We start from the raw sequence: 24,048 nt of genomic DNA on the forward strand, positions 1-24,048 counted from the left end.
TTTCTTATACTCGTTTGTACATTAACTTCTATATCGGAACATATCGGTTACAAGTAGGCGGAGCTTAACTGTGCAAATACTATCGTGCAGATAAATTACAACACTATTCTCTTAAACCTATATATTAAACTTTGTGATAAAACAAAGTTTTCATTTAATACCTAGTTACTTACATTCGCTTACATGTACCCATCTCGATCGTATTAATTTATTTTTAGACGTATTTGGAACTAGTGCATACAATTTATGTAGCATTTCCATCGAAATGATCTTTTTCAAGATGTTTTTGGTACTAGCGCGTACAGATAAGTTAGCTTTTTCATGGAAAATAATAAAAATAGAACTAGAGATTACATCTGGAGATAAAGTTAAACTTTGCAAAATTTGTTCGATTTTGACCCTTTATTTAGTAGTTTTCTATCAACTTAAGCACGGATTTTGTTATAAAATTTATAGTTCACGAAGTATAATACTACTTTTGTTTCGGATAAGATTCAAAGAAGCCTTTGCGCTAAGCTGCCTAGAAGATGCATTTTAAGTACATATCCATTTTTACCATTTCGTTTAAACAAAAACAACTTTCTTATAGATAAACAATTTTCAGAAATGTAACTTTTGAGGTTTTGAAATATAAGTGAAAATTACCATATCGTGCCATATTGTTTTTATTTTCTTGTGGAATAACTTAGAGTAACGGGATGGTTAAAAGAATGATGACCGGTTTTATCAGTGATAGAATCAGATGCAATTTTAATTCAGGCAGAAGATAAAAAACATAATTAGTTTGACGAATTTAATTTTGGAGATATGGTTATTTTTGTTTGTTTCGTTACCTTCCTCAATCCGAACATACTTACTTGAAGGGCAGCATGTCTTAAAGCAGATAAACTGTAACGATGATATCAAATATTTGAGTTTGATAAAGTGGACAGGTAAGGATGAAACGCGAATTCTCAATTTCTTCAAATTGTAAATGGGAGCTATTGACACAATTTTCGGAAAACAAAATTTCGTTGCGATAAAATGAAGTATAAATGAAGCATTACTGTTTTATTGTTTGTAAGGTTGTACTTGTTAGCGGGCAAAGTCGGAGTTCTACTGGAAGTGCATTCCAAGTTGACATTATAAATGGCAGGAATGAACTCGACAACAATTGTGAATTGCATGTAATTGTACGCATGTTTTCTGAATTACCAAAACCTAAGCTCGATAAGGAGAATGAAACCTCTTGAAGAAAAGGAAGAGCTTAAACGTTTAATCAATACGAGTCCTGTTTTCGTAAATTTGAAATTGTTTGAAACAATAGGTATTATCGATAGAAATTTCCGTTTGAGCTGATAGAGCATAATTCAAGCCAGTTATTATATCAAGACAGTAATCATTACAAAGTAGCGGTCGAAAAATAATTCGTATTAAATTACCATTGATTTAAAGTGAAATCCAAGTTTGAGAGCTTAATGATATAAGCGTACACATATTATGCGCAACTCACCTTTAAATGGTTGCTCTCCAGTTATTCCACAAGAAAATAAAAACGATATGGCGCCGACACAAAGTATTGCTTAGAAATCCATATTGTGCACCATGTACCACCAAACTTTCATAAACGACCATGCAAATCATGCTTCACACACCTTAAATTGTTACTTCACAATTCTGTAGAGTTTTATTGAATTCCAATGCAAATTTAATGTCCATGGTGTCTATTACTTCCCAAAAAATCCTTAAACGTGACCTTGAAATTTGAAATGATAAAACACATTTTATGGGCAACAAGATTTATCATGGTGATTAAATGTGCTTTGAAGTTTGACTGAATTTCCAATAATAGTTAACATATGGATCACTTAGACAATATATATTACAATGGAATTCATAGTATGTTCATTTGACCAACAAATGTGGTCTTGCTTGTTTAGATGAAAGCGTTGATTTTGTGCACGGCACAGTTTCCATAAAAGTCGCTTTTAACTTATGAGATACACAAACTTCCTATCGTGTTTCAGGTAACAAAGGTTCAATATTGCAAGTTTTGGATGAATCTCAAAGCACAATATTAATAGTAACCTATGGAAATATCGGAGATTACATTGTCAGTCTAGTGGTGTAAGAAATTAGTGACGTGACGTCTTCAAAGCTCTCATATAAATACATTATCATATTTGTTTTAATTTTGTAACTGCAAAACATGTAACATATACAAATTGCTTTAATACATAGAGCTTAACGTACCTGAAATCCAACAGCAAATGAGACAAAGGGATGCAATGGAACTTAGAATACAACACTACAATTGTTTGTTTCCGATTCCTGTGTTAAATCATTCGCACATGTGTAGTTCCAATTATTCAGCGAATAGTATTTTTTTTAAATTATAATGTAATCCAATAATTATTGAAGAAAGCTCTTTACTTTCTAATTTGTAGTACTGTATTTTTCGTGTCTGTACACTTCGTGACTTTGAGTAAGAAATGAAAGTATCACTATAGAAAACTAAAAGTTATGTGTTTACCTTCGCTTAATCTATGAATCTGGTAACACAATTGTATTATGGTATAAAGGATATTATTTTCAGTTAAAAACAATATTAATTAATCCATTCAGTAAATATCGTGTTTTAAAGAGGTAGCCCCATAACAAGCAATGTGTGATATCTTTTCTTCAAATATTTTTACATAGAAACAGAAGAACAAGGAAGTTGGCGCCCTTTAGATAAATTAACGAAAACCGTACGATAGTGAGAGGAACATTCCGCCGTAACCCGAGCCGTGAATGTGTTCTAGCTGATAAATGGAGCTTTAGATGATCATGAGAAAGTTATAAAAAAGAAATATTATTACAGCAATTGTTAAAGCTATTAGAGCAACTGTGAAACAAATTGCTACTCACTTTTAATATCATATTACATGCGACAAATTTCAGAATAATACTCTACTGTTAGAGTTCCTCTGTTGAGTGTCTCTATAAAGATATCGTGTATTCTACCTTCACAACTGCTTTATTCTTAAGTATACAACAAATGGTACCCAAAGATTTCATAGGATTTTTATCGACAATCAAATTGACGGACGAGGGCGTGGAAATGCATGAGGCCGCTTTTCTGCATGCTTATATTCATAGCATTAATTATATCCGGTCTGCATTCGTAAGGCGTTGGATTACTTGCTCATATGTACTAAACATAAACTGTCCCGTTGATAAAGTGCTTCAAATTATTATGAAGGTGTTGCAGTCGTCGGTGACTTACATTTGTTTCGGTGTACTTAATTATTATCAATCCATGTCCAGTAAAGGCTGTATATGTCTCAAATAAAATTTCTTTTTTCAATTACTTAAAACCTAATTTACTTTACATTACTATTCATTGTATAAAGGTTACTTGTACGATATATATGTGTATATGCGATGTGTTTTCGGTTTTCAGGGTGGCGGATGAATCGTGTCTAAATTCACGTCTATCACAGGTCAAATATCTTGGAGCCGCCACTGTTGGCACCTATTGAGACAACTGTACGAACTTCACTTATGTTTGGTACAATTATCATGAGAAATTGCATTTTAAAAGACACAGACAAAGCTAGGTAACGGAATGTTTACGATTTACCTCAATTTAAAACTTATAAACCTATACATGGTGACCTTAATTGCTAAGGCTAGTTGACTTCAGCACTAGCCTATTGACGTTAACGAGAATCTAATACACGGCCACTGAATCTGACCACCGCCGATCATTGTCCATTTTCAAATTTTTGATATTTCCTGATGCAAATTCATAATGCAGTATGTCATTGTGTACTCAATCGCGTATTTAACTATATTTAAACAAGCTTTCAAACAGCTTAATACGTGTTCTCGACAGCAAACAAATTCAATTGATATAGATGTTGTTATCTTTCATCTCTTTCGTAGTAGCAATTAACTATCAACTATGTAGAAGTTGACTGCTCGGTGTGCATCTCTAGCGAATGAGTAATGGAAGTACTGGGATATTAATATTAGTTATTTTTGTTAAGCATTTATTTTGAGCATTTTGTCACCGATGCCATGCAGCTCAATGTTTCACGAAGTAGATTATTAAAAACAATTGGCATCTTAAAAATATTTGTTTATTTCAACTTGAGACGCCGATGCTTTGGCCCTTACTACGAAATAGGCACCGACCCTATCAGTAAACAAACACTTTTCGTTAACCTTTTTACATAAAGCCTATTTAAATAATGAAAACAATTTTTTTTCTACCGTACCTGTTTTAGGACAATATGTAACTGAGCACAAAATTTATCTTGTTTGGCCTATAGATATATAGTTAAATCATATCATATCGATTAGGTTTAAGTATTTTGTCGCATTAAAAAGCCATTCCATGGTGTGAATCGGCTATATCAATAATCTAAATCTAAATGCTTATAATGAAAGCCCTATGTGAAAGATAAACGGAATGATACGCGTGATGACTCAGTAAATATGCTACTATAACAACGTTGTTTACTTAAACAAAGTTCTAAACAATCGGTCCAATGTATAATACAGTAAACGATTTGTAAGCGTCGGTGCAGCGTACAGTTATTATACAGTGGTGCTGCGTAAAATTGATTTAAATATGCATCTTGGCTTTGACAATTTACAAATTTCATGTATTAATTAAAACAAACGACACATCGTACGGTCAGCTAGAAGTGGTGATAGTACGATATGAATGCACCAACGTACTATACGATAAGTAAGGAATGACAGAGCGTTCGATAACTAAGCAACACCACACTATACGATATGTAATGAATGACAGAGCGGACGATTAGTAAGCAACAACACACTATATAATTAGTAAGGAATGACAAAGCGTACGATAACTAAGCAACAACGCACTATACGATAAGTAATGAATGACAGAGCGTATGACTAGTAAGCAACGTACAATCATAGGATTAGCAAGCGACGGTTGTCGACCAGTTGTAGGCATCTTTGATGTACGATCGAATGTTGCGTTTTTGTTTAAAATGTGTACTCTGTACCGTTTAAGTTAGCAACAACGTGGAGTACGATTAGTAAGCAATGGTACAGTATTATATTTTAATCATCGGTCGGCAAACGATTGAAAACGGCCTACTATTACAAATCAAGCAACGGTGCAGTATACAAGTAATAAATAACGACACAGCATAAGATAATGAATGACTTGCACAGTATGCCCTCAGTTGATGCACCACCGTTATGGACGATATGTAAATGAAGAATACCAGCGCAGTGTTAGTAAGCAACTAACATTGGTATGCAATGGTTCATCTTAGATTTAAATATTCAAGAAATTTATAATGGGCCGAAATGGATATCTCTGGTTTCAGTTAAATATAGTATGCGAGTTAACTGTGTACTGCTTCTGTTCTAAGTGGATCAAACTCTTGTCCAAAATACATAAAACATATCTGCAAGCTCAGTATGTATCTGATACATTTCATTTATGTTGTAATGCTTGTGTATCACTGAGATAATGACACTTCTGTGTGCACTGTTTTCATTAGTGCATAAACTATTTATGAGGTTGAATATCTTTTGAAATAAATAAGGGAGACCAATTTAGCACATCTAATCTACCATATCATAAACAGTTATACCATTTCCACAAAAGCTTTTGTATCTGTTGTTGTTTTGGTGGTGGTGGTGGCGGGGGCGAAAGTGGTGGTGGTGGTTACTGTTCTTGTAGTTATTGTTGTTGTTGGTGATGATGATGCTATTTTTCTGTTGTTGTTGTTGTTGTTGTTGCTTTTGTTGTCAAACCTTATATTAACTACTTTTAGATTAACTATTTACTGAAAAAGTGCTGCACTTGAAACTTCACTAGTCGGCTATGGAAGGGATTATCCGCCAGTTAATTCATGCTGCTTTATGACATTTCTCATTTTAAATTGCAATTGCATTCGTCTAAATGGCAGGTGCCTTCGTGCAATTGTTGCGTGCCTTTTTGTTATTGACAAAAACATTTGTCTATGTGTACAACTTTAAGATGCCTTCACTTTATTGCTTAGTGTTAACGTCTAAACGACAAATGACATGTGTCAAGTTCTGACATTTAAATAACTAAATAATTAAATTGTGTACAAAAGTACAACTTAACTATAAATACAAAATAAATAATAGTATTTATATACTGTAATAATACCATTGAAAGCTAAATTAATATTCATCAATAGCAGTATGCACTTGTCAATAAGCATATAGACGATAGACGAATGCATCTAGACGAACGCAACTTAACAAATGGAATTAGAAGGGAACCAGTAAATATTGGTATCCTGCGTCAGCAACATTAAATGGGAATGGAAACCAAATGCTGGTACCCTTCTTATCCACGGGAGAGCACTCTAGCGACTTTTGCTACGGTGGCAGCCAACAGTTTTCGTGCAGGAGCTGTCAAAATTATATCTAAAAGAGGTAATGTCTGACATTATCTGGACCTAAAAATGTAATACTGATAGATGCTTTTTTCTGCTGATTATTTTTTCCTGGATTATTTTATTCGGTACTGAGTAAAACACATATCCAAATGTTCGGCCTAAAATTGAAATGTGTTTTCTGCGAGAGGTGAGATTTTGACCAATTTTCGATGAAAAACATGCATGTTTTGAAATTTCTGAAGCCATCAAACAAAATCAAAGTATGAGCTTAATGTTATCAATCGCAAGAAAATATGTACGCCTGGCTGTCATGTATAGAAATATATGCATGTGTTTCATGAAATGCGAGAGTCATATCAAGTGCACTTTTAGGATCGGACTGTCGATGTTGACTGTGATGTCGAAATGATATTGATAACGTCAGATGCTTGTCGATCCCGATGATGTATGTGCCCCAGAGAAAACAAACCAGCGATGAGATGATAATAAAGAGTTGTATTAGATTCACAGATGTTTGTGAACAGCACACTTAGCCACAAGCATGGCATTAATCTGTTCTTGAAAGAAAATATCAATAAATAAAACGGAAAATTGAAGGATTTTCAATTGAACTCCATAGACTCTTGTTTTGAAAGCATTTTTCAAACATTCATTTTACTACATTTTTATAGAAATTGTGTTTACACTTACGCCTCTGCTTTTAAAAGATAAAAGCTTTGTGTTGAAATATCAAACTTATAATATAAGTAATTGCTAACACCGATCGAAAAACTATAAATATAGATTTCTTCAATAGCGTATTTACCTTTCACTGCAACTTGCATTTACTATCGCCTGGTATATGCACAAGGTAGTCAAATATAGTAATTGAGGTTCTGATCCCTTTGCATCAATGAAAAATTCAAATTATTTTCAAAAGTAAAATATATCCAAAGCCTTTGGTAAAGGGTCGACAGTTTGTACTTATAATAGGTGCCATTGAATGGTTTGAGTTATTTATAACTGTCGTCTTTATACTTAGGACGCAGAATTGCCTATTCAAAATTGTATGCACAGTTTAAATTACACTGGCTGAAATAACCAAGTAAGAAGACCGTAAAGTGTCGACCAGTATTTTTAACAGTGAAGTTTTTCTGAGCCAGTATTCAAGAAATACTCAATAAGGCAAATCCCAATTTATTGGAAAAGTGTGGGTTTTTCTAATAAACTTTACAAGATATAAAATTATAAATGTGTTCATCTATACGAAAACATGCAAAGCATAATAGATTCTTGGTATAATTAATCGGTTGATATTAATATACCTAAATTGTTGTAGAAAGTTATTATTTGTAAGTAAATATATGCTTATTATCGGGTGTCAAATAAACATGTAGATAGAGATACGATAAGTTTATTTTTTAATCGACAAAATCTTCAAAAAATAGCAACATAGTTTATCAAGTAAATAAATAATGTTGCAATGAATTGAAAAGTAGCTATCATGTTTTGTTAAAGGAAAAAACAACATTATACATATTATTTTTGTTTTGTAAAATATGCAATACACAAGGCTCATAAAACCGTCACGACCTATTGGCATATTGAACAATGTAGTAGACATTATGAAGATAAGATGGTACCATTGACATCCATAAAACCACGTACCTCAGCTTTGTTTTTTTTCAAATACTGTAATTGAAGACGGCTCCTGCCATTTCTTAGGTATTTGGGGCTTTCAAACCACATAAAAGAAATACCACAAAACAGCTGTACAGTTAAACCCAAAACCTAACCATTACATAAAGGTTTTAAATATATTCTGCCTTTGATTTTAATATTGGTATATTAGACTATGGGTGTCATTGAAGCGCACGCATAAGTATCCGTGTCACTGAAGAACACTTATATGTATAGGTGTCACTGAAGCACCCACATACGTCGCAGTTCCATTGAAATAAAGAAATGTTTTCTTCACATCTTCACACAGAGTATACTTCTTGACACGTGTCAGTTCTGGATTGTCTGATATATATGTCCATCGGTGTTTTGAAGCGGCATTTCAAAGAGGCCTTCGTATGTCCTCCCCGTATTAACATAGTCGATGTCTCTGGAAAATATGTGTAGTGTGTATTATTACCATCGTATTATAACAAGCATTGCAACAAAAAATATTATCATTATTATCCAAATATGTTATACCAAATAGTTTTTATCTGAATAAAGTTATTTTAGTTCGGATAAATCGACAATAAACATTTGAAAATGCATTTTAGTACACCATTCTTTCTTTATTACAAAACGTTAATAATTTGATAGTATTAAGAAATTTCAATGCAAAGCTATCTGATCCATGTTATGTAATGTGCCAATGAAAGTATCTGATGAAAAAGTAGTCAATGTTCTACAATGTAATTGCGTAGTTTCTGGTTCAGTTGTATTGCCCGATTCGTTTATAACAAAATACATGTGCGTCATTGTTTTTTTTTTATTATTATCGCCGAAATTGTAAATGTATATAAATGTACATATAGTGTTCATTTCATCAAATGTCGCCTGCATTATTTCTACCATCAACTTTAAGACTGAGCCGGCGATATATTAATATAATCATACTCACGGAGTAACGTTAGTTGTGTCTAATTTCGTCGATGCCGACTTGTATCTTCTATATACAAGAACGCAAGCAAACACCAGTCCGAGCAGCAGAAGACAACCTCCTACCGAACCTCCAGCAACCCCGGCAACCTCGGAAGCGGTAAACCTCCGCTCATCATTTTTATCTGCAATATTGAAAGTCCTTAACTATGATTACTAATATTATCACTCATCTCTTCATGCTTGAACTGCTACGGGTTTTCCTATAAAGAAAACTAACATGCATTCTTTTATTAATCGCAAGTCATATTTTCGTCGTTGATAGACAGCTCATTCGAGTATGTTTATTTTCCGATATAAATGTAGACGATTTTGCAGCGATTATGACGATTAACATACAATGGTCTGTTAAGGACTGTGTCTACTGGTCATAAACATGAAACAGGAAACGGTTGCAATTGATGGGTGTTGAAGTTAGGCTTAGCTAGCTTAAAATAGTTCCAATTATAAAAATAAACTGCAATAAAATTATTTTATATCTTATTGCAATTACCATTTTGCGAGATCGTAAAATCAACTGAAATTCATTCGTCTATGCAAAAAACACCTTACAAGAAAATGCAATTATTCAAATAAATCTACTTATTATATGAAAACATTAAGGTTAAAATTTGATTGATCGATATGAACGAATATCTTGAACTTTTCATTTTTGTTATATTTCAAAATTTAGAATGGACATTACTCTTTATGTATTAACTCTTTTTTTACCTCAACATGTTTTTGCCAAAATGATCAACAGTATAATTATAAGAACAATAATATTGAAAACGGTACTCTCAAACCGCTGTACAATTTGCTTGGCAAAGATATTATTTATAGACGATGTTAAATTCGTTACCAACGAGGATCATGTACAACCCCGTTTACATTATAGTGAGGCATATTTCCCAGTATAACTGTCACACATTGTCCCATCTGCATAGTGACAATCGAGTAGGCAACCGACGTCATACGTTCAGTCAAACATACCAGTATGTCCACTTTAAATATTTTTTAGTATTTGACTAAAAAATACTTGCTTTTTTACCATGGCCTTGCGTTATCGGTACTCATTTGTTAGAATGATAACTTACGGGAGTTACATGAGGACCCAATCCATCTCTGCTCACATTCCGATGGAGCACAGTCACCTGTTACACCGTCACATATGTTTCCATTTGCACAGTGACAATCGTGTATGCAGCCTTCTCCATATTTGCCAAGTTCGCATACTGCAAAATATATTGATTGGTGATATTACGAAAACTTCGATATAATATAAGAGAAGCGAACAACTTCAATTCAATGGAATGTTATTTAATAATGTCTGCGGACACATGTATATAGTACAGTAGTATGTAATATACAAACTATTACCAGGTTTGTGGTACACTATTTGTGTATATGTATCCCAATAGTATAATTGAATTTCGCTTATTGTAAAAAAATGTTAATTATTATCAATATAAGTATTATTATTAAGAGTTGATTTTCCAAAAACTTCATAAATGTTGATTTATTTGACACGAAAACATGAAAGTTGCTGCTGTTTTCTGCTTCTTCTTGATAACAGTTATTATATTATAGCATTGTATTTCAGCTCGATATTGACGCCAATAAGGTGTTATTATCCTTGGTAGATACAAGTACGTGTGTCTATTTTGAGAGGCAAACAAACTATTTCTAGGGATCGAACCCACATTTTACTATTAATATTACGATTGTTTTTTTTTTTATAATACACCCTTTAAACATACCATTTGACTACATTCGCCGATAACATAGTACAGCTTTTTGCCATATTCTTCATCTATACATTTGGTTTAATGAGAGAAAAAACAACAACAGCTTTTTAATTGATGCTGCTGTAACCAAATATAGACATATAAACATGGTGTGTAGCGCATATACCTCTACAAGATTACAGTCATGACTTTATACGGAATATACGTTTCTTCATACGACTTTTAATGATGGATATGCTTGATACACATATGTCCATTGTTAAGTCGGTCATACGCATTTACCTTTAACAGTACATCCGACATTCCGATTATCAAACCATCTTGCCTTATTGAATGATACTTTATCATCGTGAAGCTAGATTTTTATAATGCAGATGAAATATTATTCATGAGAGTAACATTATTTTGTCAGCGTGAGTTATAAACGCAAACTGTGCTCTCTTTACTGAACTCATTATCACATTTACAGAAATCTAAATACTTACGGGTTTCACACATAGGATCTATCAGGATATCATATCCAGGCTTGCATCCAAGGTTGCACATCCCGCTGACATGGTGACACTCTTCAGCAATACATTGTTGACTGCAATTGCTAGAGCACTTGTCACCATAACTACCGGTAGAACATTCTGAAAAACATAAATCGACCATCAGTTTTGTTACATGGTTGCAGTTCACATTTCTCACACCGCGATTTACAAGCATCGTGGAACCCAGGATGGCAATCTAAAATAGATCGGTTTGTGTAAAATGTTTAAGTTCACAATATTATTTTAAAAACATTCTGCTTTATACAACAATCACCCCGTTTTGGTCAGCAGATAACATAAATATTAAAACCCAAGTCTTGTGAAAAAATCAAATTATTTACGTAACGTTTAGGCATAAACATTTGCACGCGAATATTCCAGTCGCCAGAACATTGGCATTTACGGCATTATTTACAAGATGAGCAGTTCGTGTTAATGGTATTATTAAATCCTGGTTTGCATCCGTGCACGCAGTAGCCGTCTTCAGCGATGCAAATGTCGTTCAAACAATTATGTGAACATTTTTGGCTGCATTTATGGCCAAAGTAGCCTTCTAAACACACCGCAACAAAGATCAACAGACAAATAACGTAGTTCTACATATTTGTTTAAACAAAAAATAATAATTTAGGTTGTTGAAAGACGATGCAAAAAATGATAACAGGAATCAATTAAGTGTTTTGATCTTTTTTTATAGTTATGAACAAACTGATTTAAAGAATATAAAAACAGTATATTTTTACCAAAAAAAATAAAAAAGGAATTGGCTAAAACTTGTTTATTTGTTACACAAATATTTCAGTGGACAAAACATTGTTATTTACGGAAAAAGTTACCGGATAAGCAATTCCTGTTTATTGTAAAATCAAATCCTGGTTTGCATCCTAGCACGCAGTTGCCGTCCTGAACGTTGCAATTATCATCCATGCAATTCTGTAAGCATACTTTGCTGCACTTTTGTCCATAATAGCCCTGTGAACAGACTGTAATAGAAGTATTTGGTAAAAACATAGATAAAATCTAGAGAAAATTAAGAGCTCTGGTTCATGAAAGGTCTTAAGTTGTAAGTTGAAGTTATCTTAGTTTCATACCGTGATTATTTTGCTATGCATTGAACAACATATCTTCATTTTTGTTGTTGATATTGTAAGGAAACTTCATGAAATTTGTGTGAGAGTCACAGTAAATATGTATAACAGAAATGTTACAATATAGATATATATATACATAATTACGTTGAAAAACATGTTTTACTTGTTCCTGTTTTTTTTGCATATGTGACCTCTGTGTGCAGGTCTATTATCAGAATAGTTGCGCTTTAGAAGTAGTGCACGTAAAGCGTTACGTCACTTACGCTTTTCAGAATGACCGCTGTCGAGAGTATTGCAGAATTGATTGTTAAAAAATGTTAAGGGTTTCTAACTACTATGTTCATACATCACGTTAAAAATTGAAGTCATTTAAAGTGTTGTCGTTAAGAGTTTATGTTCGGCTCGCTATTAAACAATGATGTGACAGAAATAAATTTATATCTCACGCTATGAACAAAATGTATAGAAGAAAATTCCCGATTGAAATACTTTTTACATTTTGCTGAAGAAAATGATCTTAAAATATATGCCGTAAGCTCATAGCTGTTACTCATAACATATATAAAGTTTTGTTAATGTACACGTACCCAAACATCTTGGTGTCATGATATAATAAATTGTTGGAGTTGCCAAAGAGCGACCCTGATTCATCAACATTGTACTTTATTTGAATTGTTAAACATGTCACTTTTTCCCAGTATTTATAAATTGTTTATTAATAAAACTAGCACAGTGTCGTTAATACTTGATCAACAAATTTATTAATTCAAAATTTGTCTATTATAAATATACCTAGTCCGTTGTTTTCGTGTGTTTTTTGACACATGTTTTTGTTTTAAGTATGGCTTTTGAAATATGTTTTAGAAATGTCATGGGAAGATATCCCTGATGGTGATTGAACCAAAAATATTTTCAATCAGAGGCGGACGTCTATATCAGTACAAGAAAATTAGAAGAGTGCCACTAGGCACTTGTCATTGAGAAATTACGTACCTTCACATGTAGGTGGCTCCCAACCATGCTCACAAACGGTGCAGTTGTTGCCAGAAATAACTTCACATTGGCTCTTACAATGACATCTTCGCAAACACTTGTCACCAAAATATCCTGACTTACAGTCTGCCATTTTTTGAAAAAGAAATATATGTAATTATAATGATAGTATCATGTGTGTATAAAGTACCAGATTATAGTCAAAGCATGAGCTTATATCAAAACATAATGCTAAAAATGATAGTTGCCATAGTTGTGCTACATAGATTTGCGTCCGTTTTTGTATTGCTTTAAATCGTAAACATCTAATGACTTTACCTCTGTAGATTATAGTTATATGAAGGACGATGTAAATAAAATAAATAAATAAATAATGTGTATCCTTTTAGCCTCACAATTATCCATAATTTAAATATATTATATTCCTCTTAAAATTCCGCATGAGGGTTTCGTGAGGGTCAAGTGTATTTCGACGATTTGATTTTACACACAAATTTTGATCAAACAATTCAGAAATAAAAATAGTAATGTTATAAAAATCTAAACCCTCTTTCTTTCTATAATTACGGATGATAACGGGAGGTTCAATAGTTCAATCTCGTGTAGTTAGAACAGTGGTTATCGCAGTCGCTTCTCAGATAGGTAGGCCCGGTTTCGAGTACCGGTCTAGGCGCATGTTTTTAAATAATCGCTGTCAAATATAGGAATGTTTCAATCAGTTATAAGCTGGAACACATTGATGCGTTATGTTTTCGGGCCATTGAGCATTCAATACCAGGTACCACTATGAGAGCTATGACGTACATATAGCATCTGTCAAGAGTTGTCATGTAATACACAATTTTACTCAACAAGATGTATCTTTACGATGTCTAGTGTCAGATAAAGATTTATTACATGCTGTTCCAGTACAAATGGCAAACACTACCTACGTATCTGAATCACCTGTTTTAGTGATGAGCCCAGTATCACAAACTAAAGTCTTTTTCCGGTTTGCGGTTCATGCATTGCAAAAAAGTAGTTCCCAAAAAAATTAAAAACCACACATATATCCGATCGTTTAAATTATGTTTATCAGTGGAATGCATATTAAAAGTAAATAAAGTAAGAAGAACAACAAAGGGCTATACTTTTTTTAAAAATGCTATCTTTTGAATAGTGACGTCATATCCGGCAAAATGACGTCATATTTTTTATTCCTTCATGACATCATTTCTGTTTAAATTTGTATTCGTCATACATACAAAATAAGAAATAAAATTATGACTTACCAAATAAGCAATTGGTCTTGAAAATTAATTTGTTGCAAACATGCGGACTGATATGTTGTCTGACCAACAAAAAAAGAGAAATTATATATGGTACATGTTTTATACAGAAAAAAACGTGATGACTATATTTAACCGGAATGAAGCTATAGTATGTGATATTTACTGCATAATGCATCATTGTGCTTATTTATTTTACATAACGCGGGTTGTGCTCAGGTCATGATTTTAGCAAGATGGTGATTTTTACAATAACAACAATCGCATACGCCACATATATATATATATGTATATATATATATATATATATATATATATATATAAACGTATATATATATATATATATATATATATATATATATATATATATATATATATATATATATATATATATATATATATATATATATATATATATATATATATATATACGTATTTCGCGTTTAAAACTGAAGGCTTCATGGTAGATATTCTAGGTTTAAACTGATACGATTCATATTAAAGTATGTTGTTGCAGTGATGCTATTCATTTTTAAATACAACACAAATTTCGCTACAACTTTTGTTTGGCAGATTAAAACTTTGTTCATGAACCTGTGAATCAATCTTATACTCATTAAGGGCGGTATTTAAATTGATTATTTTTATTAAGCAACTATTATTTAAACTTGATTTAACTGAAGTCAAACACTAGAATAGTAGGTGATACTTTTACCTAATTCAGCATTGGTAAAGATGTTCAGAATCATCAAATCCAGCAGAAAGTAGAATACTTGCTCCATATTAGTTCGGTTTAAACATCTTAATTGAAGTAAGGAAGCTTCCTGAAAAAAAAAAGGCTGGGTTACATAATCTAATGTATTCATATGTTATCAATTAGTGCAGTATGCAATCATCACTTATGGAAAGCCACATCTGGCAAATGTTGTGATATCTGATGCTGTTATGTCTAATTGACATGCTATCATGTCTAAATGAAATGTTAGTATGTTTCACCAACATGATACCATGTCAAACTGACATATTATTATGTCTAAATAGTATGTCTTTATGTCTTAATGAAATGTTATTATGTCTAGCTAGCATGCTTTCATGTTTAACCGACCTGTGATAATGTTTTTGTCTAACTAGCATGTTATTATGTATAAACGACATGTGAATATGTTTTAATACCTGACATGCTATAATGACAGACTGAAATGTTATAATGTCTAAGTGTCCAACCGACGCATTGCTCTTTTCCGTCTTATCCTGTTAAATGATTATGTTGTTGTTGAAAAATACCAAGTGACTAGTGACAAGTAATATTTGAGATGATTTTAGTATCAGTCAGAGATACTGAAAACAAAATTTGATATAATTATGATAATATTACAAAATGGTAAGATGTACATTTAAACACTTTTAGAAAGAATAAGTTTACCTCTTGTTTTGGTTATTATTCGTTCTTGAATTAATAACCTTATCATCAACACAACAAGATTTTTTCTTAAGTCAATGTACACTTGTTTCAGGTTTAAATGTTGTTGTTCATTTCTTCTTATATGTATACAAATAATATTTAGCTTGTTTGTGTCTTTACAGGTATATGTAATAATTGTGCGCGATAGAAAGCAATCTACTGCATTCTATCATACAATAATGGTATTCGATGACCTACTAAAAACATAACTTAACTCGATAACATTGAATGATTAATTGCATTTCTATAAAAGAAAACGTAAAACTATTTGGAAAATTATAAGCACGGTTTCCGCGGATGTTTTTCTTCAGTGAATGTGCAGGTTTGTTCTCATTAATTTAGTCTTATAACTTTAAAGACGTTTTTTGAGCACCAGAAATAATTGAGCAAGGGGCGAAACAACGTCTCGGATGCCTTCTTATAATGTATATTATCTTAATAATAATAATAATAATAATAATTAATAAAAATAATAATAATAATAATAATCATCATCTTCCATTCAGCGATTAATTTAGTTGTATGGACTAAGGAATTATATTATAGATACATGCATTGTATATTTTCATGATTTTTCCTTTTTTGGAAATATAAATAATATATAGGTATGGAGTAAAAATGTATTGCAAACAAATTATTATAATATAATACATTCAACACCGTGCGTGTAATGTGAGTCAAGTCAAATTTGAAATATCAAATTTAAATGTTGTTAGAATCAGTGAAGTGGTCAGTTGTAAAATCAGTGAACAGGTCATGTCAGTGATAGAATTTGTAGTAGAATCAGTGGACAGGTCATGTCAGTAGTAGAATAAGTGGTAGAATCAATGGTAGAATCAGTGGGCTGGTCATTTCAGTGGTATGGTCGTGGTAGAATCAGTGGACATATCATTTTAGTGGTAAAATCAGAGAAGAGCTACCAATCAAACTGTCAATATGTGGCTTGTTGTTTAGGGAAACTGTTTAATAAATATGATGTAAGTACTAATAAAGGAAAAGTTTGTGATACTTTCTAGATGTAAAATTAACTTGTACTTATGAATTGCTTTTCTACATAGATAATTATGAATGTACCTGTAATCCAACTGCAAATGAAAACAATATTTCCGGTGGCAGTTTCCGATGCCTGTGTTATTCCAGTCGCACATGTGTAGTTACATGTTATTACAATGAATGTTTTATTTTAGCAAGTGTTTATCTCCGTTTATTCCACTGTCAAATTTGAGTTAGATCAGTTTGAACAGTCAGTTTATCAGCCATTATAAATAATAGGCACAGCATTGCGTATCGTAAATCTATGTTGAAGGCGACCTAAAGATGAAGAACAAGGAAGTCGGCTACTGTAAAATAAATTAAAAACACATTGACTTATAAGGCGTATTACACAATGATAAACCAATAAGGTCAATTTCGCTGAAGCCCAAGCTACATATACTAGCTGATAAATGAGAATGTGCTTGACGAAAAAGGTATCTTTATATTGTATACAGACATTTTCTGGTTGCACGATGTTTACAACAAACGTAATATATCTGAGAATGTTTCCTGTTTTTGTCAGTACATTACCTCCGATATAGGAACTGTTACATGTAAGCAGAGCTAAACAGTGAAATTGCTATTATTGTGTATAATTTTAACATTTTTCACTTAAAGACTCGTAAGTTATTGAAATTCGTTCTCGATAAAATAATTATCTCCAGTACAATCTTCGTGATTGCTACTAAACAACTGCTAAGCGCTCGCGAATACCTACAATAGCTCTGAAAGAGGATGCAGAAATGATGTTTTACTCTTTTAAGCTACTCTGTTACTGATAGGCCACATAATATCATGTTATATGATGTACAATATATTAAATGCACATTGCCTTAAGTCGGACGGTATCGCAAAACTGTTTCGCGACCACATGTACACAGAGAGCAAAACCTGTTTGTCGATTTTTCAGAGTGTCCATTGAATTTAAATTAAAGTTCAGACTGATTTTCCAAAGTAGTATTGGAGGAAAATTAATTTAATGAAAACAATTGCGGAAGTTTTTGGAGAAGGGCCCTGTTCCAAAAAGATATTGAAGTCGTAACCTTTTAGGTGCTTGTGAATGCTCAGCTTCAGGTACATCCGTTAGAATACAATTGTATAATACAATAGGTTAATCTTTGGAACACAGTGATACTAAATGACTATACTTAGTAGTAAGTAGAATTCTCAAGTGGTCGATACATATACCTATCTGTTTTCAGAAGGCTTTAAAAACACATTATTGCCCTTTCAATGTGGGTAAATAGAAAATATATCAATTCTTCTTTCGCTTGAAATCGACGTAACCTTCCGAACCAAAGATATCGACAAAGATGGGCTACTGCATTTTTACGATTTACCCTAAATGTAGCACACTTTATGTTGATGTAAAATAATATTTGTAATTTTAATGCTTGATGACGTAATTTGACTTATTTGACTGTAATTTTCAATGCGCTTTTTAAACTGGGAAATTCGTAACAACATAACTATTAATTCAGCAAACTCATTTAAAAAGGCTCATATTGTTTAAACTGTACACAAGTCATATGTTTTTATCTTTGAAGTCAAATGAGTTATATTGCACTACCTTACTAGGTGCCCCTTTAACTAAATAACTAAAGACGGTAGAATAATAAATACGTCAACCCAAATATCTAAATATCTTGGTCGTTAACATATATGTTAACACGGCTGTCTTAAGTTTAAACTTTATTTATTTTACAACGATTGTGACGAAAGTTATTTTTACTTGTGCTATGTCACTCTAGTTTGAACAATATTATCATCTTGTGTTGAGGTGAATATCAAATATCCGGAAAATCAAACTTGTTCGGCTTGGCGACCACTAAACAAGCTCACGACTTTGCTTGATATCCAATAGTATGCAGGACTGGATTCTTCTTTTTACCCCACAACAAAACCATTGTTTGTTCAAACAAAACGAAATCTATATCAAAATAGCATTCTCTTCAGCTCTAGACGACGAAACTTTAAAACTATTTGTTGGTGAATGCGGTAGCATTCGATAATAAGCTATAAAGATACGAGCAAACTTTAGCTTGGCCGTCGGAAAAGTTGCAATTGACGATAAACTTTTTAAAGTAAAAACAACAGTATAAGTATTCAGTACAAATATACTTCACACATTTATAAATTTCAAAACATAAATCAGTCGCCGGATGAATAATCATGCAATTGACTGGATTTGGGAAACTGTGAAAATATCACGGTAGGTATGCATGTTTACACATACCTTATCATTAACGACTTAATTGCATGTCAAACACTTAAACATTAAGTGATAGCGTCATATAGCCATAAATACAGGACGCATCGGGTATATTTCACATTAAAGAAAATAATGTCATAATCTACAAGTGCTTATCTCGAGTAATTTGGACCCTCTTTAATATTTGTTATAGCCCTGCTTCACAAAGTGGAGGGGGTGGGGAGTACACATGAATCACGCACGTTGTCACATGATTTTAAATTATTTGGAAGGAGTGACCACCATAGCATGAGGATGTGTCGCGCACAAGACCCAATTCCCGACCTCAAGGTCACAGCAACGTTATTTACTATATAAAAATATGTTTCTTTTACTAATGATAGTTTGTGTCGCATAACAGTGGCTTTATTTCATTATCCTTCTCATGTCTCTACAATATTTGGAGTTTAAAACAAAAAAATGTCATTCTTGCATTATAACGAAGAGTCTAAAGAGGCTATCTTTTGAATTATTCATCTGTTATATTAAATGATTTGGTGGTTCAATTGTTTTCATAAAACCATAAGGCATAACTGTAGATAGTGCATTAATTAAGTATACAACCAATATGCATCAATTGATAGTAAACAATCTCTGCTTTGACTTACGGAAAAAAACGGTTGTTAAGTGTAGTCCATTCTTATTAGACTTATTTTTGTAATGCAGAGCGACACACTTAGCAAATCCGTGACCTCATTGGGACCAAATTGATATAAAAACCTTTACTAAATTAAAGAGCATGTGTAAGCATATGGTGCCAAGCATTTCATAAAAACATATTCAGCAGAAACTATACCAATCATTTTCACCTAAGTTTACGTTTTAGCTGCAAGTTCTTGTAGTCGTATATAGAACATTCTCGTGCATAATTTAGCCACAAATAATGTAAAAAAGAAACTTAAAAAAGGACAACAATGATTCTCGCTAAACTTGAAGGTTAATAACGCTCATCGTCATATCTATATGATAGGAATTTAATACAACATGAGGTAAATCTAACAATCACAGCAAATTAACAATGGAAAAAAACATATATATTAGACAACGTCTCGGACAGTTATGAGACATTCGAGCATGTTTTTACGCAACAACTCGGCTCTATCATATTTTTCTAGTTATCTGGATAAATGTTCGGTATTTCGGTATCTTTTTTACAATAGACACAGGGTATAATAGCACACTTCACATATATATTAATGCCTTAATATTTTACCTTACGCTCTTACTTAACATTGGCAACTTAATAAAGGGTATTTTCCCATAAGCGTGAATTTTCGTCATGGTGTGATCTTGAACTACACAAGCTGGAGCCAAAGGTCATCTATGTTTGTTTGTTGCTCAAAATACATAACTCGTTACTTAATAAAACCTGAGGTATTGGCCTTGCTACAAATCGGTGTACTGTCTCAAGTAATATGTAAACTACGTTCGTGTGAATATACTGCAATAATTTCCTATATGCACTTGCCAACACTAATATAAATATACATCTGCGGACGAGCTTAAGTACTAGATACCGCAGAGTGTATAATTCACACCCTTTCAGAATAAATATTACTTTAATATAGTAAAACTTATGTTCTATTTTACATACTTAAACATGACTTTCAATGTTTGCCGATTATAACAGGTGGATTATGCATTTTGCAGCCCGCCTGCACGTGAATGAATAAAATTTCCTCCAAAATACAAAGTTTTCTTCCCGCAGAATAATGCGATAGTCACTACATCATCAAAGGTCATTGATATGTTGAAATATATTTAACCATTTAAGGGAGTTAATTCGAACATACACATAAAATTAGTAATACAGTGGTCGATAACCACACTAACTAATATGGAGGCGTCTTTACCGGCGTCGACATTGACAAAACATAACCAAGCGTAAAATTTGATCAGGAATTTATTCTTAATTGTGTACATCGTACATGTATATGCCTTCAAAGTTCGAGTTCATATCCATTCCTGGAAATTGAGAAAAGCAAGATATGTGATTAAGTTTATATGGTTCTCGTATACAAAATGCTCCGGCTACCACTGAAGAGTAGAACGTGTATGCTAACAAAAAGCGTTCATCATCAACAAGTTAATTAATAAGAAGATAAGCTAAACAATAAAATTATTTTCACAGATCTTGTTTACCATCAAACCTGTTTGTACTTGACTCTCAGTCTCATTAGTCGTTGTCAAGATGAAAGATGTACAGCAATAAAGCAAACTATTACACTTACAATACACGGGGATCTAAGAGGAGTAAACGTGTGGGAGACGGCCAATACGGAATTCACAACGTCCATCGATAAGAATGTAATAAAATTCTCGGACCAATTATCAGGAAATGGTTTACAATTCTACTTCTTGCAAAGGTGGGTATATAAACACGGATGTATTTTTCCAATGATTAAAAATATATTTATCCCTCACTGAGGCAAGGAGAGACCGATCATGTTAGTGATGGACAATCAAGACTCACCATTCATATTTGAATCGTACTGTTGATTATGCCATGCAACACAAGCAATATACTTTAACCACTCGATGTGAAGGTATGATTTGCTTTAAGAACATATATAGCTTCATTTGATATATAGTACACAAAACATGCCTTAATTGTTGATTTAAACATGTGTAGATATCATTATGATCAATTAACGATAACATCATATATATCTTTCTATCATAGGCTCAGAAAAGTAGGTGCTCGGGATCTAACGCTGGGTCACCAGCAGGTACTATGCCATACCAACTTAAATACCAATATATCTCGATCACATACTTTTAGACCTAAAAATATGATCTCAATTTTAATCGCTTTAGATTTCGGAGCACTCGGTGCAAGATTTGATGGTATATATTTTTCAAGTTTGCCGTGTGTTCGAAAGGAAACCACTGTTTGTAATGCGCAATGTCTTGCTTTTATCCAGCGTGCAAACGACAAGACGGGTGAAGCATCCGTCCGGTAAGCATTTGAAGTGACTGAAATGTATTCGCTCAACCATGATAATATTGATAAGTCGCAGCTTGTTCGGCCTAGGTTCAGTGAGCAGAGAAACGGAAACAACGTTCGATATTGTTTGAGAAGTTTTATGACGGAGGATATGTGTATACCTTTTCAAAATCCTCGCTCTGTATTTGTCTTTTTAATAACAAACTATTTTTGGTATTACATTTGTTTTTCCCACAGTTTCGTTTTGAGTTTTAAATTATCCGCGTTTATTATTTTACATATAGCACGAGACAGTGGGTCGTTTTGTAAGTTTTCATTGTATTTGACTGCCCTGAACTGTATTAGGCCAAAACATTTTTTTAGATTACTGCCAAATGATATAGGTTAGGTAAATCTGATTTTGTGTTTATTTGATTCGTAAATGTAGGTCTTAATATAATGATGCCCCATTTCATGTTTCAAGTGATGGGTGAAAGCTTATTGCCATTGTGTACGAATTTGCCACATCACATAATTGATTTTCACTTTCCGTCTTCTACTTCATCTTTCTCCATGTTGCTTCTTTTTTAATTTATGGAATTTACTCCATTCTAAGAATAAAATAATTTGAAACTCGAAAGCAGTCATATCTTTTTGATCAAGCGTGTAAATTAACGATAAGAAAACATTTCAAATACATACAACACCCAGTTAACACGAAGTTGGACATTTCTTATAATTAGTGTTTTTTTTTTATTATTGGATATAAGCCACGGATGTGGACTTTACAGGGAGATAAGCGGATGCTTCTGTATTAGCAAATACTGTGCAAATTGGAAACTGTTGTCACTGTATAAGATTGTTATTGGCACTTTTTTTTGCATTCTATGACTAAAATCAAAACAATAAATAAGTGTTTATTCTTCAGTTATAATAGGATAGTGTATAAAATTGCATGTTTTCATTTCATGATATTCATGGATTTTGATACAGATCAGAAACAAAACTAAATGCTTCGTTATAAAAGCTGAATCTATATATAAGTTCTTAACTTTTATGAACCATCCATTATCAGAAATTCATTTTTATTATCAATATGTTGGAGATGCTTTTGTTTGAAGTAAGATAATGTGACAATTATTATTCCATAATAAGTTCCGTGCAGATAACTAAATTGTACGATGAAACTCAGTTATTCAGGCCTTAGACTCAGACCTTATACAACAATGAATTTCAATTTATAATGCATCAGAGTCAGTGAAACTGATTTCTTCCGACCTCAGACATAAACTTAATATAACAATGAAACTGTGTTCAAAACGCCCCAGACTAAATATAACAATGATATTCAGCAGAGCAGAGCTCTCTGTCGTTTTAAACAACGACAGGGTACTATCAAAATAGAATCCGACATTATGGTTAACCCAGATACGACATCTTCATCCTCATTAATACATTTATATTTTTTTCACATGAGAACTGACGACCTGTTCATAATACCAGAAAATTTGTCTGATTGGTTTCAAATTGCAGCACATCATCAGAACAAAATTATTTAAGAACAATCAAATGCCTTTGCAGACCTATTACTGTTTCAAACATAAACATCATCAGCCGACATGATGAAAACACGTTAAAAAGTTCAACAAAATAGGCCTAAATGACAATCCACTCATAAACCAATTGGGCAATTCAACGACGAAGTAACCCCTTCCTCATATGTTATACAAATG

General features: G+C 32.7%; 1 protein-coding gene across 1 annotated transcript; it reads right to left on the reverse strand.

Annotated features, from left to right (window-relative positions):
- Positions 1-8,987: 8,987 nt before the first annotated feature.
- Positions 8,988-13,506, reverse strand: LOC128225933 (multiple epidermal growth factor-like domains protein 10). Its single transcript, XM_052935827.1, has 4 exons — positions 13,374-13,506; positions 11,242-11,388; positions 10,106-10,243; positions 8,988-9,154 (listed from the first exon to the last, which is right to left on the reverse strand). The coding sequence occupies exons 1-4, from the start codon at positions 13,504-13,506 to the stop codon at positions 8,988-8,990; spliced, it is 585 nt and encodes a 194-aa protein (XP_052791787.1).
- Positions 13,507-24,048: the final 10,542 nt, after the last annotated feature.

The sequence above is a fragment of the Mya arenaria genome, chromosome 3, assembly GCF_026914265.1.
Source record: "Mya arenaria isolate MELC-2E11 chromosome 3, ASM2691426v1".
Lineage (NCBI taxonomy): Eukaryota > Metazoa > Mollusca > Bivalvia > Myida > Myidae > Mya > Mya arenaria.